This window comes from Petromyzon marinus, chromosome 17 (assembly GCF_048934315.1).
Source record: "Petromyzon marinus isolate PM22_M1 ecotype Great Lakes invasive population chromosome 17, UKy_Petmar_22M1.pri1.0, whole genome shotgun sequence".
Lineage (NCBI taxonomy): Eukaryota > Metazoa > Chordata > Hyperoartia > Petromyzontiformes > Petromyzontidae > Petromyzon > Petromyzon marinus.
This window is the reverse complement of record NC_133683.1, coordinates 19,280,622-19,302,533: the sequence shown is the minus strand read 5'-3', so window position 1 is coordinate 19,302,533 and position 21,912 is coordinate 19,280,622. Positions and strand designations below refer to the sequence as shown.

Below are 21,912 nucleotides of genomic sequence, written 5' to 3'. Positions count from 1 at the left end.
TAATGCTGAGTGTCCTTATAAACTCTTTATAACGATTATTCGATAATGGCATCAAATACTTATTTCCCTCATTAAAATGCAAATCAATTCATAACATTTTTGACATGCGTTTTTCTGGAATTTGTTGTTATTCTGTCTCTCACTGTTCAAATAAACCTACAATTAAAATTATAGACTGATCATTTCTTTGTCAGTGGGCAAACGTACAAAATCAGTAGGGGATCAAATTCTTTTTTCCCTCACTGTATCCCCATGTTAGAGAATGACCTGCAGAATGTAATACGACTGAACTACTTCTGAGATCCATTTAAGTCACCTCTTATCCACACTAGGGGGCACTGCACTTTGATACACGCCCTGCTTAGGAGATGTTCATTGCATGGCATTCAAACCGAAATTGTGTTCTTCATTTCTCAACGGCTGGAATTTGAACAAATTTAGTTGAAAAACAACATGCAGTATAGTTTTGTTCGAGCAGTCCTTGATAATGAGGCTGAAACTATCAACTTTTTTTGCAACTTGGTTCTCATCACAAGTTTACTCCGATTCAAACCCAGGATCTCTCAGCAGTGTCAGCGCAGTTCTCCAACTCCTAAGCCACTCATCCACCATGGCCTGTCCTATGTAAGTGGCGCTGCGAGATTTATTTAGATAATTCATGCATCTCCCGCGATTGCCTCCGGCGTGGCTTCCCTGGGCCGCGCCATATTCGCTCACCGCCGATTAATTAAAGACGGGGTTTTACCGAGATGGGGAGAACTTTAGACCATCGCCTGGCAAAAACAAGAATTCCTTGGCGAGAGAGATTACATTTATTACCTGATGGCATGCGCGGGGAGAGGGCATGTGGCAGCCTTTAACAGCACTGTTTTAGCAAGAACCCGCCAACAACCTTGGCACGCCCCGTCGCTTGAATCACACCACGCAGGCTGTCTGGGCCCATCTGGAAATATCTTCCTAAGATGTCGTTAACCCCCAGGAGGGAATCGGAATCCGTCAGGCCTCTGTGCTGCCTCCCGACGGATATTAAAAGCGTATTTTGTGGGAATGTCATTCAGAATGGGCAGTTAAGTGCACGCTACACTTGCGTCGCAGGCAGAGAAAGCTATTCGACTCTGCGCTTCCTTAAAGGGGTCATTCCGGGGTTTACTGCCTCAAGTTGCTGTCGAAGAGCGTGCTGTTTTTGGAAATCACAGGCCTGGGAATTGGGTTTTGCGCGTCCCAGGATTTGCGCGTGGTACTGTAAAGGGTTTGAGATGGAGTTACACCCTATCCTCCGGGTGGCAATAAAACAGACTTCAGCTTCTTCCCCCTCCCCCCCATTGCCAGGCCCCGTGGCCTGAGAGAGGAGAATGGGGTTGGGTCATGGTAATTAAAAATCATCAACAAGACTAAAGGCAAATTTCATTAAAGCTGCAGAGCCGTGCTAATGTATAATGTAAATTGAAAAATAAGTTTTACACCAGCAGCATGGAAAACTGCTTGGCAGGCGCGGCTCGTGAATGCACTACGGTTTGTAATTTGGGAGTTTGCATTGTCTGCACGCTCTTATCAGCTCGTAAGAGTTGCGTGGACAGAATGGCTGGCCACACTACGTGTCATAGTGCGTGCCTTGCTTTGCGTTTCACGAGTTCACCCGAATCACAGTTATTGTTTACAACCACGTGCGCGTGTGGTGCTTCATGCGTACGCGCTGTTCCCAGCGAGCCAGGGTTCTATTAGAGGTTGCCTGCCCTTCGGGGTGACAATTCCCTGCTTTCCAAAAACGCATCGAACGTTGATACAATAATAACAACAACAACAAAAATGCGTCCGGGATTCCCAAATCCCCCATTCATAGCTGTCTGGCAAATTCTTCACCACGACGAAACTAGCGGTATTCATTGGGGTCAGGGATCGGGGTGCAAGGGTTAAGAATGCTGAACGCGGATCAGGTTATCGGCGCTCCGCGCGGCCGGCTGCCTGTCGGCACTGCTCGTCGCTGTGCCGGGGCGTCAACAGAACCGCCACTGATAGGCCGCCGCCACCACCGCCACAGACCCCAGCGAATGTACGCTGCAGGTTAATCTTATCGGCTGTCTCGCAGCTCACTGGATGAGCAGGAGGGAGAAAAAAAAGAAATACTTTACAGTAACCCCCAGCGTGCGCTGAATTTTAATGTGGGTTTAACGGACTTCTCGCTGTGTCCGTTGGAAGAAAACGCACCCCTGTTCAAAAAAAACGTGCTGTGTTAAGCTGCAGTTGTTGCACGGCGGTAAATGCGTGAAACGGGCAAAGGTCGGCCATGTAGAGGGCCCTCGCCTGTTTAGCCCACTGCTCAATGCGGGGCAGACTTCGTTGGGAGAGGTGGGAGTGCTCGCACTCTCCCAAACCGACTTGTATCGGCCGCTTTGCCGTGATTTTTAAGGCTGCTAAGCCCTACTTAGCCCATAGGTATATCACGATGCATCGATTCAATCCAGTAAAATTGATTGTGCTAAAAAATGCATGTGTGCGTGTGAGAATCGATCGTTAACAATTTATGCCAGTTATATGAAAATGAGATGTCATCATTACACATTTAGGCTAATGGAGCAAACATTACCGTATAAACGAAATGCAAACGAGATTGGCGACAAAATGAATACCGTTTTTTTAATTAAATCATGACCCTGTCAACTGACCCTGACTGTTGACAACTAATGTGAACGCTGTTGGGGGGCAGATAATTACACACATTCTACCTGGCCACCTCTAGAAACCGAGGTTTAAGTCCGAGGTAAATTCTTGTGAGTAAATCATTTCTCACATACAGGTAGCTTGATGGATCTCAGCCTTGTCAAAAGTGGTACCACAGGGAAGAAAAAGAAACATCCTAACATTAGCCAAGTGTATTCTATTCACTTGTAGTCAACTCTGATCGTGTAAATACATATGCAGAGATGTTAGCAAAATCACATTTTCCCAGGCCAAGACTGCATACAGAAGGCAATACTGGGGGCAGAAACTTACTGAATAGCCAATCAGGGCAGTCTGAGCATCTGATTGGCATTGTTCGCTATGGTAGGGTTCGCGACTGGCAGCGGTTGAGTTCTGAGTAATGGAATAAGTTTGGATTGATAGCATACAGAACTTAACAAATGATGAATAGTTGGAGCAAAAGAGGGAAAATAATAATGATAATACACCACTTTAGCAATTGAAATTGCAGCAAGCAAGCGTCATCAATGTCATTTTGGCTGCAAAACAAAACCTCCAAAAGCGACAAATTGACTTTCCTGTCTTGAATCCCAACGTTTTTATGTTCGTTTCATGCACGTGTACGGCTTCATTTTTTTAATAAAATCTTTATGCATTCCAGGCTCTATGAAATGGGGCTCACTTACGATGCAATGTGACACGCTGTCAAGATGCAAAGCTTCATGTTTGCCAGTCTGCGGAGTTACACTCTCCGCAGCATCTCTTGGAATGCTTGATGTTACTTTGTCATACTTATCTGTCATTAAATAATCTGGCAGAGCCCTGTGTTTTAATGCATTGCCACATGATGTTTGCGGACACAATTTAATTATCAGCCGATGCCTCTCAGTTTCATACCAATGCCCTAGTCATCAAGGCATTATGTGTAGTTGCCTGAGACTGTGGCCCCAAGACGTGTTTAGCCGTGGATTTTAGAGTTGCGTGCTCCTGGCTGTAACTCTGCACAGTGTTTGCAGCTCGGCGTGACACAGCTGAAATTATTCGCATGAATTGGCTGCCATGTTGGAGAGATTCCAAAAAACAAATAAAATCTTGACTCTCGGGCTTGTCACAAGGCAACCCCCAAGCCTGCCACAAATTTAGGACGTCAAGGGCAGTTGCTCCATTTCCGGGCATTATTTTCCACAGATTCTTTTGATTATCGTTCTGTTCATGAACGCACCCACCCTACCAAATTTTTTGAATCCACGAAGCGCCAGAGCGAGGAATGCCTGGCAGCAATAGCCACCCCTCCCCTGCCCCCCTTCACCCGGACATCTTGGGACATGGTTCAGCACCAGACTCAAACAGCACAGCTGTGTGCTTGACGGATGAACTTCCTGCACGCGTGTTGATTTCTCATCTCTTTCAACTGTTCCCACCCGACCACTGCCTTTTGTAACTGGTCACCCTCCTCCCCCCCCCTGCCCTCCCGACAACCATCTTTCCTTTTCTGACCCTCGCCCTCCCTTGACCGCTCTCGACCCACCCTTCTTGACCACCTGCGCTCCCATGCTCCCGCTCGCCCTGCTACCGCTGCTCTCTCGCTCTCTCTCGCTCTGCGATATCCAAACTCCCCCCGCCGACCCCCCACCCACCCCAACTGCCTCCACCTGCCCCAACTTCCCCCAAACTTCTTCCCCACCACACCCGCGGCCAGGTTCGGTGCACGCGACGTCGGTGGCCGCATCGCGAGTGGAGCAGGCGCTGTCCGAGGTGGCGTCCTCCCTGCAGAGCAGCACGCCCAAGCAGGGCCCCATGCACCCATGGATGATCCTCACCCAGATTTGGCTGCATGCTGGTACCCGCTTGCAACCCGACCACGGGGGACGGTGGGAAGTGGGCACTGCGGGAAGTGGGCACTGGGAAGTGGGCACCGCGGGAAGTGGGGACCATAGGGAGTTATATCTCTGGGAAGTGGGCACTGGGAAGTGGGCACTGTGGGAAGTGGGCACTGTGGGCACTGTGGGAAGTGGGCACTGGGAAGTAGGGACCATATGAAGTGAGATCCCTGGGAAGTGGGCAGTGTGGGAAGTGGGCACTGGGAAGTGGGCACTGTGGGAAGTAGGCAGTGTGGGAAGTGAGATTCCTGGGATGTGGGCACTGGGAAGTGGGCACTGTGGGAAGTGGGCACTGTGGGAAGTGGGCACTGTGGGAAGTGGGCACTGTGGGAAGTGGGCACTGTGGGAAGTGGGCAATGGATTGGAGGTAAACGGGCGATGGAGATTGAGGGAAATAAAAAGGCAAATGTTACTGGGAAGCAAGGACTGTGGGAATTGGGGACTGTTTATTGGTGGTGACTATAGCCAGTGGTAGCTATAGGCATTGGTGAATATGAGGCGGAAGTGACTTTCGGCAGTGATGCCTATCAGATGTGGTGACTGCACATCGTTGGGAACTGAGGAATAGGGACTGTATAGGAAGTGGTAGCATAATGGAAGAGGGTTTTGCTCGATGCACCCTGTCATGCAGAAATAATTAAATGCAACAACACCGATTGAACAATGGGATGAGCATCTCTAGCAGATTCCTTTCACAATGGAAATGTCCCGACACTCACTTCAGGCTTTTCATCGTAAATAATGGAGCGTGCCATTGTGATTGTTAGCTATGGATTGATTAATATAACATATATATTGTATATAATGTTTGTTATAGGATAACGTGACCTCTTTATCCACGAGAAGCTCTGGCATTGACCACAGTGTTTCATTTAATACGCTATTGGAGCAAATCCTGACCTTGAATTGCAATGATTAAAATAATTGGTAATGTAACATTATGCTATGTAGCAAAGAAAACCTTGCATAAACAGAACAAACAAGACATGAAAAAAACAGACCGATTGATTCTTGAATCCAATAGCCACCCAGAGATTGTCAGAGTGTCGGTGTGGGGGGGGGGGGGATGGGGAAGCGGATTAATCTTCACGCAACGGACTGCTGTTGTTACTGGGGCACTATATGTATATGCAAACCACCTTTCGCAGCCTCAATCAAGATGCTGGCTTAGGTTCAGCCACTGGTCATTGCAGCGTTATGGGGAATTAGTGGCGAGCAGCTGCCGCCATCTCACCGTCCCGCCGTCTCGTCCCCCCCTACCCGGTGCCCCCCGCCGCAGCGGAGGTGTACGTGGGCATCGGCAAGCCGTCGGAGGCGCTGGCATGCGCGCAGGAGGCGGCCGGCCTCTTCCCGATGTCGCACCACGTGCTCTTCCTCAAGGGCCAGGTGGCGGAGCTCCGCGGCAGCCTGGAGGAGGCCAAGCGCTGGTACGACGAGGCCCTCGCCATCAGCCCCACGCACGTGCGCACCATGCAGAAACTGGTGAGCCCCCTCGAGTTGCCGCGTCTTGCTGTCCCCACGTGTGGTGTCCGCGTGTGGTGTCCGGGTGATCCGCTGTCCGTCTGCTCGCGCGTGTGTGTGTGCGTGCGTGCGACGCTCCCGCGCCTGCCGACCGCCGCAAAATGTCACGTGAGGGGCGGTGACAAAATGGTCGGGGCGGTCGCGCGGTCGTCGTTTGTTTCCAGAAGTTCGCAGTTCGAGTCCCGTTAGCCGCTCTGGCTTAAGATCACGGCAAGTATGTCAACAAAAAGCGACCACGTGCGACTTTCTTCGCAGTGGATATTAAAGATCCCGTGGTGTTATTTGAATATTAGTACAGTGAGGGAAAAAAGTGTTTGATCCCCCGTTGATTTTGTACGTTTGCCCACGTAGGTTTATTTGAACAGTGAGAGACGAGAGACAGAATAACAACAAAAAAATCCAGAAAAACGCATGTCAAAAATGTTATAAATTGATTTGCATTTTAATGAGGGAAATAAGTACTTGACCCCCTCTCAATCAAAAAGATTTCTGGCTCCCAGGTGTCTTTTATACAGGTAACGAGCTGAGATTAGGAGCACACTCTTAAAGGGAGTGCTCCTAATCTCAGCTTGTTACCTGTATGAAAGGCACCTGTCCACAGAAGCAATCAATCAATCAATCAGATTCCAAACTCTCCACCATGGCCAAGACCAAAGAGCTCTCCAAGGATGTCAGGGACAAGATTGTAGACCTACACAAGGCTGGAATGGGCTACAACACCATTGCCAAGCAGCTTGGTGAGAAGGTGAAAACAGTTGGTGCGATTATTCGCAAATGGAAGAAACACAAAAGAACTGTCAATCTCCCTCGGCCTGGGGATCCATGCAAGATCTCACCTCGTGGAGTTGCAATGATCATGATAACGGTGAGGAATCATCCCAGAACTACACGGGAGGATCTTGTCAATGATCGCAAGGCAGCTGTGACCATAGTCACCAAGAAAACAATTGGTAACACAACGCCGTGAAGGACTGAAATCCTGCAGCGCCCGCAAGGTCCCCCTGCTCAAAAAGCACATATACATGCCCGTCTGAAGTTTGCCAATGAACATCTGAATGATTCAGAGGACAACTGGGTGAAAGTGTTGTGGTCAGATGAGACCAAAATGGAGCTCTTTGGCATCAACTCAACTCGCCGTGTTTGGAGGAAGAGGAATGCTGCCTATGACCCCAAGAACACCATCCCCACCGTCAAACATGGAGGTGGAAACATGCTTTGGGGGTGTTTTTTCTGCTAAGGGGACAGGACAACTTCACCGCATCAACGGGACGATGGACGGGGCCATGTACCGTCAAATCTTGGGTAAGAACCTCCTTCCCTCAGCCAGGGCATTGGAAATGGGTCGTGGATGGGTATTCCAACATAACAATGACCCAAAACACACGGCCAAGGCAACAAAGGAGTGGCTCAAGAAGAAGCACATCAAGGTCCTGGAGTGGCCTAGCCAGTCTCCAGACCTTAATCCCATAGAAAATCTGTGGAGGGAGCTGAAGGTTCGAGTTGCCAAACGTCAGCCTTGAAACCTTAATGACTTGGAGAAGATCTGCAAAGAGGTGTGGGACAAAATCCCTCCTGAGATGTGTGCAAACCTGGTGGCCAACTACAAGAGATGTCTGACCTCTGTGATTGCCAACAACGGTTTTGCCACCAAGTACTAAGTCATGTTTTGCAGAGGGGTCAAATACTTATTTCCCTCATTAAAATGCAAATCAATTTATAACATTTTTGACGTGCGTTTTTCTGGATGTTTTTGTTGTTATTCTGTCTCTCACTGTTCAAATAAACCTACCATTAAAATTATAGACTGATCATTTCTTTGTCAGTGGGCAAACGTACAAAATCAGCAGGGGATCAAATACTTTTTTCCCTCACTGTAGGTCTACGTGTCCTGACGTCACCGGCCAAATAAAAAAAACTTGCAGATTTGACTTTATTGGCTAAAGCCACATAGCAACTCTTCATCCTGTTGTAATAGCATGAATACTAAATGTACATTATTATTATTTGGCACGGATGTCGCCGGACTGGTCTCTACGATTTGCGTTGAAGAAGATCTGCAGTGAAAGTTTTCCTGTTTTTGTTTTGCTGAACGAGCAACCTGCACGCCTGCCTGTTCCCCCCCCACTCTTCCTGCCCACCGACACACCTGCTGTGCCTCTATTACAGCTCTCTGGAGAGCCCTTGCAAGAGGTATCTATTTGGTGTTTGAACATCTTAACGCCTGTTTCATTGCCAGAAAGTGTAAAGCCTATACTTATTTTTTCATCATTTTGATACTTGAAAAAAGGTCCAATAGATATGGAGAGGGCCAAAGTTGGTTGGTTGGTTGGTCCGCGTACATTGCTGAGACTCACCACGAACATTGCTGTGACTCACCACGAACATTGCTGACACTCACCACGAACATTGCTGACACTCACCATGAACATTGCTGTGACTCACCATGAACATTGCTGACTCACCATGAACATTGCTGAGACACACAAACTCTTCCCCAGGCTGCAAGGAAACCAGGAAACTGGGTTTTTGAACCTGCCCGTGTGGGCCTTGGATTCTTGTCCCCCTCCCTCTCCCCTTGCACCTCCGATTAGCAGGGTTGGCTACATACTGTGCGAAAGACGTCCAATGTACATACATATCCCCTTTTGTGCGTGGGTTTTCCCTGGGTACGGCCGGTTTCTTCTCACATCGAAAATGCTTCATCAAAGAAGAAATGGCCAAATATCGAAATGCACGATCCTGAAAAAGAGGATTTCACGGTTGAATAAAAACATCCTCATTGTTACCATCTATACACCTAGCATACTCCCACGTGCCAATCTGCTGTCAAACCATCATCATCAGCCATATTATATCCGCTGTTGGAATTAGGCCGTTACCATCTCTCGTGGTAATGCGATGCCACAAATCTCTCTTGTTCCCACACGTTGGCTGATCTATCTCTCCATTTTTCCTCTTAAGACTGTTCCCACTCCCGCACGAGTCTTGTTTCATCGGCCATTAACCCATCTTGCTATGTCTCCCGCCCAATCCTGCTCAATTTCCTTAACCTTCACGACGATGTCTGATTTGAATTTGCTCTCGAAGCCTCCTTTTGTCTCAGCATAATTACAAGCATACGTCTCTTATGTTTCACCCACTAAACATCTGTGAAAAATATCTTTTATAGCTCATCGGATTCCTCCAGTACAAATAAATATTCCTCTGATTCTGATGCTTTCTGTACTTAGTATCTCCAATTACATTTTCTTTATTTTTGACCCGTTTGTCATCTCTGGTTACATCTTGTCTGGATTGTCTCTTTATCTCGCAATTTTCATCCTGGTCAGATCCTGGTCAGCCTCCAATACTTTTCCTAGTTATACGTAGTATGCAGTATTTTCCAATTATATTTATTTCGGCTTTATGCTTAGCGAGAAATGTGTTCTTTCAATAATACATATCCTCTAATACCCATCTGTCCGCCTACGTGTATGCACACTATTCCTCAGTTGTCTGTACGATGATTTAATCCATGTAAGCCGCTCTGCCTCTTGAGCCAGTTGCCCATCCCTCTGTCCTCCCTAAACGCACGCACCACCCAACCTGACTGCACATGAACCAGGCCGTTTCGCCTTCCCACCCAAACATCCTTTTTGCTGTCCCCGACTTACAATCACCGGCCGCACGAAAGTTGCATTCCACGGGTCTCCCTCGCCGCTTTGCTCGCACGTGCACCTAGCAGACGAGCACACGCTCCGCTGGCCGTCTGGAAGGTTTGCGCCTCCTGCATCGCGCGCACCCCCCCCCCCTCCCCATCCCCAGCCACACTCCTCTCAATTTTTCCCTGCCCCTCGCTAACCAGCCTCCCAGACACGTACACGATGGGTAGACTCACACGAGCAGTACCCCCCCCCCCCCCCGCATCCCGCCCTCCCGATACTTTTGCCCATGTCTGCCCGTTGTCGGCATCGCGTAGAACCGCATCAGCTGGCAAGCCCGCATTCCCCACCTGCTTACCCCACTCCGCCTATCCTGCCTCTGCCTGCCTTTCTCCCCCACTTCCACCGCACACGCGCGTGCACATACAGACACGCACGTGCACATACAGACACGCGCGTGCACATACAGACACGCACGTGCACATACAGACACGCGTGTGCACATACAGACACGCGCGTGCACACACGCCCGCTCCAAATGCATTTCCAAGATTACACAGTCATTTTGCTCCTTCGTGCTCATTGGTGCGATTTTAATTCATGAGTATTAGTTTTATTTAGTAAAGAGCTCCGTGCCGACCGTAAATGATCTGTGCCGGCAGCGGACTCGTGCACTGCGCTCTTGGGATGAGACGGTTGTCCGTAACCCCAAGATCGTCCCCATGCTGCCAGTCCCCAAATGCAGTGAAACTCAGTGACCGGAACCTGTCTTGACAGCTGAGCACTGTCTTGATGGCTCCTGAGTCTCTGCCAAAAAGGACATTTAATGAACTTATGTTTGATAAGGTCGGGTTGGCAAAATGAATGCTGGTACCTAGTAGACGTACACAATTCATCCTTCCTCACCGTGCCCATACAGATTTGACACGTTGTTATGATTTCGGCTCGTAATTCACTTTCTTGCTTTTTTTTTCGTTTTATTTTTACACCCTTGTCATTTGCATGTCATTTCAGTACATTGTAAATAACTGCGCGTCGCGCGCAAGACTTGACGCGTGCAGTGGCGAACGTAACAATCTATTATCATCGATTAACCAACTTGTTGTTTGCATGCCTGTTTGCAAACGGGTTTTTTTTTTTACTTCCAATCTATGTTAAGTGAAAATTGAGAGAGAGAAATATATCGCTGTTAAAAACAACCCACGGTCAAGCTGTGGGGACAAAGTAAAGGGAAGCCAGACTTGGCTGGATTCACGTCCCCCAGCCTCTGTTGCTGCGCGTCATGCCTCATCGCCTTTCCACCTAAATTATGTGTGACATAAACGAGGGGTTCGAAAAGCGAATGGAATAGTGTACGTCTATTGAAGTTCTTTCGCCACCGTACGAAGCCAACCGTGCTAATCAGAGGCGCGTGCGAAGGACAACAACCTGAACGCAAAAAATCAGTTCAAAAGAAATTCGTTTTCAATCTAGATTTAAAAGTCCATAGCTCCAGTGGCTTCCTAATATCGGAAGGAAGAGCGTTCCAGGAGCCTGCAGAAGCGCATCTGAAAGCGCGCAATGCAGCGACCGTCTTTATTTTATTGCTAGTCAAAAGCTGCTGCGAGGATGACCGGAGTTCGCTTGATGGTTTATGCTCCTTGACGAGATAAGAAAGGTATTGTGGCAAGCACTTTGTGTGTAATAGGTGCCACCTTATCATCTTCTTCGTTTGGCAACCGGAAACAAACAAATACAGCTCGGCAAGCACTAGATGGAGATGGTCGGGTGTTAATAAAATAAACAATAAGCATAGCTAATGCCATCGTGTTAAACGGACGATATGGTCGCATCCTTACACCGCCCTCCACTCCCCGACTCGATCCCTTCGAAGTTGGTGCTGGTTTTCAATTTTGTAAGCGAGCAACCACAACGCCGGCCAGTCTCCCCAAGGCGGCCCTGGTAGTCAAGTCGATGACGCGGATAAAATACATGCGCGTGCGTTTGAAGGTGTGCGTGTCTGTTTGTGCACCTCTCTTTGCTGTGATGACTCCCCCCAACACACGTGCCCATCTAATGTCTGTGTGTGTGTCATAGGGGAGCGGTGGCATAGCGGTTAGCGTGCTGCACTACGAACCTGGAAACCCGAGTTTGATTCCCGCTCACGGGCAACGCCAGTGACGATTATCTGAATCGGTCCTCCCCTAGGTCGACTCGACCTCAAATGAGTAGCGGGTGTGGTGTATAAACATCACCACTGGGGAGACAAAGGCGATCGGGCGTGGTGCTGGCCACCCACCCCCTCGTGTGCCGTGCCGGCCTTCGTAGGTGCTCGCTAACAGCACTTGTCCCAACAGTCTGTTCAGGCTATATGGGGGGATTTTTGTATTTGTCATAGTTGCCATGGTGATGTGTTTATTGATAGCTTAGAACTTCTGCGAGCTTCATTTGAAATAGTTAATTCTACGAGATTTGTTTTGTATTGTTGCAGAACAACGTTTGTTTATTTTAGTTGCTATCATTGCTTTTATATTCTCTTGGTCCTGTGTGCATCTGCATGAGATGGACGTGCACTTGAACTCGGCCAGGAGATGCCTTCTTCAAGGACCTGTCAGAAAACCAATGCATGTAAACTAGTTATCCATCCAGCATTCGACCAGCATATTGTTGTTGATAATTAAGTCAATGGGCGGTTTATGCAATATTGAATTTTCATCCATTGATATGTTTTTTCTGCATTGCCTTGTGCCAACCCAATTCAGGTTGCTTCGAGAATTTGGGCAGAATAAATCAGATATTCATTCTGAGTAATGCACGACGTGCCCACACATGCACTCACACTAACAAATACCGTATATCAAACATGGGCAGGGTGGAGCAAGTGACGCAGTGGTTAACGCAATCGCGCTATGAATGCGGCGACCGTGGTTGGATTCCCGGCCGTGGCTAACATCAGTGGCGAGCCGTATCTGAACAAGTCCTCGATCCCTTCTTCGCCAACTACTACCGAGTGGTGTTGTTTTAAAATCAGGCAGCTAGCTACCATGACCGACACTGTCGAAAGACTTTAGTGCAGCAGCAGATTGACAAACTGCGGTAAATAATAATTGTTTTAAAATGTTGTTATTTGATGTAGGTGTGTGAAAATCGATTAATTAGAATCAGCTATTTATGCTCGTGATACATCCCGTCGGCCTTTTCGGATATCAGTCAATTATTTAGGATTCATTCAAATTACAGTACATTTCGGATAATGGATCGAATGGGACGGAACAAATGAGACAAAGCAAATGATAAACAATACAAACGAAGGGATATCAAAACACAATCACGCAATTGTAGCAATTCAGTGAACCATAGAGGTGAATTGTTACCGGCTTGGTATAACATAGCACAGCTGCTGAGCTAATCATATGGCAGACAAAAAGAAAAACCGAAGCCAAAATGACGAAAAGAGGAATGAAGTCATCGTGTACAATCATATTGGATCTGTGCCTCGCTATATAAACACGTGTTCCAACGCTACACATTGCGCCACGTTTAATACATAGTGATATTCACACTGAATAAAAAATATATATAATTGTCTGTAACCCGGGACATGCAGCATGTACCAGTAGTAGAGAGCCTGTTTTTTTTTTTTATCATGGACTTCGGCATATGTTGATGGTGGTTGCAACATCTGCCTTCGAAACTAATGTGGTTTGAAATGTTAAATGGGACACAAGCAACCGCCAGAGTTTTTTTTTATCTGCATTGTTACGGCCTTGGTTTGATAAACCGTACCAGATCTTTCGAATGGTAAAGTTCTTGAAAATATATATGTGAAATGCCACACATCTTCGGTTGCACAGCTATTAACGTCAAATACGGGAGAAGTGTATATTCTGTGATGTTATGCGAGCAATGATTCAAGCGGGTGAGGAACGCGGGTGAACTAGTTTCCCCGTGGCATACCATAGGGGGGACACAGGTAGAGAATGCATAGACTTCTCAGTCAAATAGTGTATTAGAGTATCCCTGTAAACCATCAAACATGTTTTTTTGTTGCGGTATACGTATGCGGTAAGCGTTACTACCTTGTACACGAAAACTTGACGGTCATTATTATTTTTTTTTGCTCTTGAAGGGGGCTAAAACTGTCCTCCGGCACCCTTCCATCTCGGGACCCCTTTGCCTGGAACGTTTTCCCTCTGTTGACCACGGTATTATTTAACCACTGTGTGTAAGTAAATGGCAGTACGGACAGCTGTAATCGCCTGATGAATGTCAAGATAGAGAACTGATGAACACAAAAATCACATTCCGCGATGTGTTTTTTTTTATCAAACCCACTTTTGCATTGGATCCAGGAAAAAGCTTTGGAGGTGAGCTGCTCGCTTATGCAGGACAGATTCAGATAAGTTTTTAAAAGTTAGTATTTTATTGTAACTTCAATGAGATGTCCACATTAACAGAGCGTATTTCTATTTTTTCCGTGGTTGGCATGCCTGTTGCATAAACGCATGCCCACTCACAAGCAGAATGCGGGAAACATAATTCAGATTTATTGCCAATAGTAATTTTGAGGGATAATTTAAAAGCCTGAAGTCCCAACCATTCACTGTTGTCTACATTTAGTTTCGCACAAAAAAAAATCACAACGGGTTTTTAAGGGTTTGTGCACTTTTAATAACAAACCCGAAAAGAACAGAAACATTTTGAACTTTCAGCAAAATAATTGCCACTTCAATTTCACAAATAATAACCCTTATAACAGTGACATTCTACAGGCGGACTATGACGTTTTGTGCTGTTGTTTTTACTGGTGCAGAAGTTTCATCGTCGTACATTTTTCTTGCATAGATACAGCTGCGCTTGGTGAGAAAGTATCTGGAAGAAGAAAAAAACAACTCTGGCCATGCATCACGATCAGATTCTATTATTCTTATTTTCCTTACACAAAGGCGGTCAAATAATTGGAGGGTTGGGGGAGGGACGAAAACTAATGAAACATTGCGATGCAGCCGTGCAAATTTCCCGTTAGTCCAACTTCGAAACTCGTGTTTTCCTATCTCATTGCCAGTCCCTACGTGCTGGGTGGGTTGCGCTGCTTGCAAGCCGTAGACCCTTATCGTTGATTGAAATGGCTCTCGAGTCCATCTTCGTGGCTGGCCAGCGTCCTTAATAGATTTGTGTCGAAGAAAAACTTTGGAAATGAGCACATCGAGTTTGGTACTCTTGTCAACTTGAGGGATTCGGTGTGTTATGCAGCACGGTGTGTTCGTGTCTAGACAGTGGCTCCTCTACATTAAACTGTACAATTGCAATGGTGGCTAAAGACTTGGCGACACTAATTTGAATGACGGCGGCTCGTGTGCAGGTGCCAGATTGATTGTCGCATTTCAGAAGCGCGACAAGATGCCAATGGCTCGGGTCAGTCTTCGTCAAGCAGTGGATAGACCATGGCTGATGATGATGATGATGAAAAATAATTATTAGTAGTGTAAACACCCCCTCCCCCTTCATGATGTTATCAATTGCTGTGATTTAGAGGCATGATTCGATCCAAAAATCGATTTCCTTTTTAACATTGTGGTGAATGTAGCAGCCTCTAGTGGCTGGAGGATCCATGCAAACCAAAAGTACGTACAACATTCACCAATAGATAAAAAAAGTATATTCTCATTTGATTGCACATATCAGTCCTTGGCCTAAGAGTCTGATGTCAAACCACAAATCGATGGATGGGCACACCCCTCATTTGGATTATGAATTACATTTCTAAAAACCTGTTCTTTTACCACAAACAGGCATTTTTGTTTCCCCATTCATGGTGAGCCACTAGTTGGCCTCTTAGCCCGAGGAATGTCAACAATTTGGCCAGAACCCTGAGTCCTTGGCGAGCCTGAGTTCTTGTTGTGGATGCACTGGGACTTGTTGGTGCTGTCCCGCCTGTCCCTTAGGGCTCGTCATTGTTGTTGGTGCTGGGCCCCAGATGCTTGGTGTGTCTCAGTTGCTACCTTCTCTGTACTGTTTACTTGCCCTGGCCACCCTTACCCGCACACGTCCCTTTTACCCGAATTCGTTTTTTTTTTGGTACGTATACAGTCCAGTCCTTTTTGTCAGTCCACAACTGGATGACGGCCTTTCCACATCGTGCGTGTCGCGTGGTTTATTCGACCATACTTCACCACGCCGGTCAGTGCATGTTGATGAAGGAAGGGAGTGTAGATGTTGGAGCGTGGAAGTACAGTGCAGCGATTGATTTCCCTGCACCTCCTTCTGCTGACAACATAGCCCTATAGAGGAAAAAAAAACAAAAAATACTGTTCTACTTGGGACCCCACCACCACCACCACGAATGGGCTAGCCACCACCACCACTTAGTCCGGCCGCAGGAGGTTTTATCCTCCTTTGAGCTGGCTCCCTCCGGTCTCCGCCAAGCAGCCGCCCACGAGCTGCTGATGCAGAGCAGCAACAACAGGGCCCACCCACTTGCCCTGGGGCTGTGAGCATGACATCAGTGCTGTCGCGGTGCACGCTACATGAATGTATGTATGTGATGTCTGTGCAGCGTCGAGTGTGTTGCACGTGTGTGCATACATGTAGCCTATGGACATTAACTTGCCAGCAATGTGCAACTTCTCTGCAGCGTGCGTGAACGGAAGGCGTGTAACTATTAATAAGGCAACCATTGTTGACTTCCACAAAATTGAACTAATTTTACTGACCCCTGGAGGGATTGATCGGATGAGTTACGAGCTTCTGATTGGGAGCAGAGCGCTCTAACTAGGCATGTAACGCTTCACACACGCAGTGATTTGATGGGTTGTCACAATCCTGCCCCAGCTCTTTGATTCAAGAATCAATCATACATAATACTCACGATGTGCACACTTTGGCACCTGTATCACGATCGCAAGAAGCTATATTAATCAGCGAATCGATGCATACCTAAACACGTAGCTGCGTTGCACGTGCTACTTGTATGTGTGCCAGTTTTTCTCACGTCACTATTGCAACGATGCCTCAATTATCATCGGCGCATTATACCACGCAATATCCGTTATGGACGTGTAATGCGTGTAAATATTTATATGCGGGCGTCGTAAGATTGTACGAATGTCGCGGTGTTCCGCGCTGTGTTTCTAACATCGCACGCGAGCTGTGAGCAGACACCACCTCTTCATAATGTGCTCTAATTAATTTCCTGCACAGCGCACACAAGGCGGAGGGATGAGAGTACATTCGAATTAGCATATAAATGATTAAGAGTTGGTAGTGGGGGGCGCTCGCTGTCAACGCTCGGCTAATTCGCTTTCCTTTTCACTTCGATGCTAAGAAAGGTATCGATTTCCACGCTGGACATGGCAAGCAGATATATTGACATCAATTTTAATAGAGCTCCCACCATTAGTGAGTGAGCAGAAAACAATGTAGGGCATTTTGCAGCATAAAAAATGCATACGTTTTCAAACAGTGGATGGAGCGGTGGTGCAGTGGTTAACGTACCACAATGTGAATCCCCGGTAACCTTTGTTCGATTCTCAGCCAATGTCAAACAGTGGCGAGCGGTACCTTGTTTGGTCCTGGGACCTCTCTCCCTCTTTGCCAACCCGCATTGACCAGGATGGTGAAGTGTGGTCTAACAATTCTCGTGACCGACTCTCTTGTGTGGAGACCTTCATCCAGTATTATATTGGCAAAGGGTTACATATGATTATATTTTAAAGCAAGAAGAAGTTGACTGTTCGAGGTTACATAATAAAATCAGGCTGATACTTGTGGTAGCTTTACAAACAGGCACATTTAAACGTTATGTAAACCCCTTTTGGTATTATATCGAATGAGACTTTTGGCAAGATCAGGCCATAATGTACCAGTGCTCACTGCAATTTTAAGCTTCCCGTAAATGTCACAGATGCAGCATAGAGATAGTAAATCTTTCCATTTCTTCCCAGGACATCAGGGCCTCTCTGCAGTCAGTGCTCCGTTGCCAAATGCATATAACAGTATTCTAGAATAATAGTATTCTACATACTCTTTGGTGTTCTTTCGGTATACAGTGCTCAAGATCTCAAGACCTTCCATGTTTCGCTTTGACTAGCTACACAATTAATGTGTGCACCATTTCTATTGCAGGGCCTTGTGAGATTCATTCACATTTAAGCGCTATATAAAGCCACACTGTGTTTTAAATAAGTAATTCAAAGTAATTTTAAATGCACTGGAAAATGGAATTGAACCGTTGCCCATTTTATTTATAAATTACACGCCGTCTGATGTGATTTCTGGTTGTGTCAGCTCAACGTCCGACGTTTTGCTTGCGCATGTCTTGGAAGCCGCTTCGCTTCAGTTCCTGGCATCCAACCTTTCGCTCTGTGTGCGCGGGAGCTTCTCGAATCCAGTGCTTCCATTCTTTCAATTCCTAAAGAAGGTATGACAGCGCATGGTGCGAACATCGGCCACCATGCCGAACAGCACGCGGCACAACCCGAAGGCGGCACGTCCGAGAGCCGTACAGAACCACAACCGCGAAGACCTACGGGGGTCACAGGGTGGTGTGGCTGAGAGGACTAAACAAAAAAGAGAAAGGGGGGGGGGGTGGGCTCGTGGAATAGGGGGCGAGCCGTCGGCGATGCTGCAAGGCCCGTGACCTAATTCCACGGTTCCCATGGCATCGAGGTAGTGGTCCTGGGCGTGCGGATCTCGCTGGGAGCCGCGCCGCAAGATTCACACTGAACCACGCGCGAGCACACACTGGCGCACATCATTTATTTCTCGCCGCGGGCATCGCGCTCTCATTTAATGCGCGCGCCATTTAATCCCGCGGTCCTCGCTTCTTCAAGCAAGCGGTTACAAAAAAAAATGTTTAAATCTGGGTTTTTCTCACAGAGTCGCAGCGCTGGACGGGAATACAGCGCGGTACGATTGTGGATTTATGCGGCGTCTTAAGTGGGGCCCGCCATCTCAAGACGCTGTGCAGCAGCAGTTGGAGCATTGTTTTTTTATGTTTTGTAGAGAGAGCAAGGCAGAGGAGAAAAGGTCTTGAAACCTGGACTTGAATGGGGGCAGGGAAGCCCACAGCATTGAGGGCTTGGGGAAAGGGGTTTAACCAGATAGTGGAGGCAGCAGATGAGAATTAGCAAACTCTCACTGAGCGAAGGTTGACTGGGGGTTGCGACTGAGAGCCTTGGTTGGTTGCTGGAGCATTGAGTGTGTGAGGGGAGTGGAGTTAAATTAGAGGAGAGAGGTAGACGGGCATAAAAAGTCGTTGTGACATAAAAGTCATATTAGGGGTGTTCGGTATTACGTGTAACGCTCAATAAATAAATTGCATTAGATCAACTTACTAATTAAAATGTGGCTTCGTGCTGGATAATCATAATGTGGAGTGGACTGAGTGCTGCAGCACGTTTGCCTTGTACATTTTGAGTCAACAGACAAACGGGAGAGAGAAAAGCGTTAATTGGTACAATATGGTTCTCTACTCATTATGTTGCGTGGACAGAGTGTGTGGCTTTGTTTCAGATTTTGGAATCTGATGGTAGTTTTTTTTCCCCTCTTAGCTCTATATTCCACACCACCTCCTCTCGCTGTGCTCTGTTTTTGTGAAGTGTATGAATGCGTTCAATGAGCTATGAAAATTCTGCAGATTCATGCGTCACATCTTAGAATATCAACAGTTCACATTGCCAAACGATTTCAAAAGAGTCCAAGGAGTTGTTGGCTTCGTCATCATTATTGGGCTTCTCGCTGCCAGCAAATTCAATAAAGTTTATGATATGGCTCCGTTCCCATGGTACACAACCACATTGGATGTTGCCACAGTGGTGGAGCGGTTAGCACCCCGGACTTGCAATCCAGACATCGCCGGTTCGATTTAGTGCTTCGGCACGGCAGTTGCCACAATGGTGCAAGTTTCTTGAAATTCCGCCCATCAGTCAAAATGTTTAAACCACAGTTAGTGATCATGTATTTTGGGGTAAAGTGTGGGTGCTCCCACACACCTTCCCAGACTGACTGGCTAGCTTGGAAGCATTGGACAAATACCCGGGGTTCTCTAGAGCTCCTTATAAGGTAGAGACCCTTCTGCCAGCAGGGGTGTGAGCAAAGGAATTCCATAGCTACAGTGAGGGAAAAAGTATTTGATCCCCTGCTGATTTTGTACGTTTGCCCACTGACAAATAAATGATCGGTCTATAATTTTAATGGTAGGTTTATTTGAACAGTGAGAGACAGAATAACAACAAAAACATCCAGAAAAACGCACGTCAAAAATGTTATAAATTGATTTGCATTTTAATGAAAGAAATAAGTATTTGACCCCTCTGCAAAACATGACTTAGTACTTGGTGGCAAAACCCTTGTTAGCAATCACAGAGGTCAGATGTTTCTTGTAGTTGGCCACCAGGTTTGCACACATCTCAGGAGGGATTTTGTCCCACTCCTCTTTGCAGATCTTCTCCAAGTCATTAAGGTTTCGAGGCTGACGTTTGGCAACTCGAACCTTCAGCTCCCTCCACAGATTTTCTATGGGATTAAGGTCTGGAGACTGGCTAGGCCACTCCAGGACCTTGATGTGCTTCTTCTTGAGCCACTCCTTTGTTGCCTTGGCCGTGTGTTTTGGGTCATTGTCATGCTGGAATACCCATCCACGACCCATTTCCAATGCCCTGGCTGAGGCAAGGAGGTTCTCGCCCAAGATTTGACAGTACATGGCCCCGTCCATCGTCCCTTTGATGCGGTGAAGTTGTCCTGTCCCCTTAGCAGAAAAACACCCCCAAAGCATAATGTTTCCACCTCCATGTTTGACGGTGGGGATGGTGTTCTTGGGGTCATAGGCAGCATTCCTCCTCCTCCAAACACGGCGAGTTGAGTTGAAGCCAAAGAGCTCCATTTTGGTCTCATCTGACCACAACACTTTCACCCAGTTGTCCTCTGAATCATTCAGATGTTCATTGGCAAACTTCAGACGGGCATGTATATGTGCTTTCTTGAGCAGGAGGACCTTGCGGGCGCTGCAGGATTTCAGTCCTTCACGGCGTAGTGTGTTACCAATTGTTTTCTTGGTGACTATGGTCCCAGCTGCCTTGAGATCATTGACAAGATCCTCCCGTGTAGTTCTGGGCTGATTCCTCACCGTTCTCATGATCATTGCAACTCCACAAGGTGAGATCTTGAATGGAGCCCTAGGCCGAGGGAGATTGACAGTTCTTTTGTTTCTTCCATTTGCGAATAATCGCACCAACTGTTGTCACCTTCTCACCAAGCTGCTTGGCAATGGTCTTGTAGCCCATTCCAGCCTTGTGTAGGTCTACAATCTTGTCCCTGACATCATTGGAGAGCTCTTTGGTCTTTGCCATGGTGGAGAGTTTGGAATCAGATTGATTGATTGCTTCTGTGGACAGAGGTGCCTTTTATACAGGTAACAAGCTGAGATTAGGAACATTCCCTTTAAGAGTGTGCTCCTAATCTCAGCTCGTTACCTGTATAAAATACACCTGGGAGCCAGAAATCTTTCTGATTGAGAGGGGGTCAAATACTTATTTCCCTCATTAAAATGCAAATCAATTTATAACATTTTTGACATGCGTTTTTCTGGATTTTGTTGTTGTTATTCTGTCTCTCACTGTTCAAATAAACCTACCATTAAAATTATAGACTGATCATTTCTTTGTCAGTGGGCAAACGTACAAAATAAGCAGGGGATCAAATACTTTTTTCCCTCACTGTATACCTCAACATTGACCACGACATTGGCGGATACATATTTTAATATATGTAGCCCTTGTTGTGTAAACAATCGCAGTGTTTACGCATCACAGTATATTTCGCTACGCAGTGCATACAGGGTCAATCGCCCAAATATTTTTTTATCAACAAACAAATGACCAGAAAGGAACACAGTCTTAAATTTTGATTTAAATAACTAAGAATATGAACACAGTCTTGTCGCATTTCAGGAGCTTAGCACTTTGGTTGGGTTGCCACCAGGGCTTGCCAGGTGTTGTAGGTGTGTGGCCACACGAGGTGGAACCTCCTCGCATGTGTGGTATATTTCCTCTGGGTCTATCTAGAATAGCTTTTATGAATACTCTGTATGACTCGGTATCTCATTCGTATATCACTTTCGACTTCCGTTTGGTTCAAGTGGAACGTTTAATGGCTGAACATTAGTACAGTACTTTTTGCCTGAAGCAAGAAAAGTAGAGTTAGTATTCTCATAA

General features: G+C 46.8%; 1 protein-coding gene across 4 annotated transcripts in view; it reads left to right on the top strand.

The window, feature by feature from the left end:
* The window catches only part of LOC116943206 (tetratricopeptide repeat protein 7B-like), a 126,421-nt gene that overhangs the window by 82,438 nt on the left and 22,071 nt on the right, over window positions 1-21,912 (top strand). For all 4 annotated transcript variants that reach the window (XM_032955873.2, XM_032955876.2, XM_032955874.2 and 1 more), the window contains 2 exons: window positions 4,379-4,519; window positions 5,839-6,041. In XM_032955873.2, the coding sequence (XP_032811764.1) occupies window positions 4,379-4,519; window positions 5,839-6,041 (344 nt within the window). The remainder of the gene's footprint in view (window positions 1-4,378; window positions 4,520-5,838; window positions 6,042-21,912) is intronic.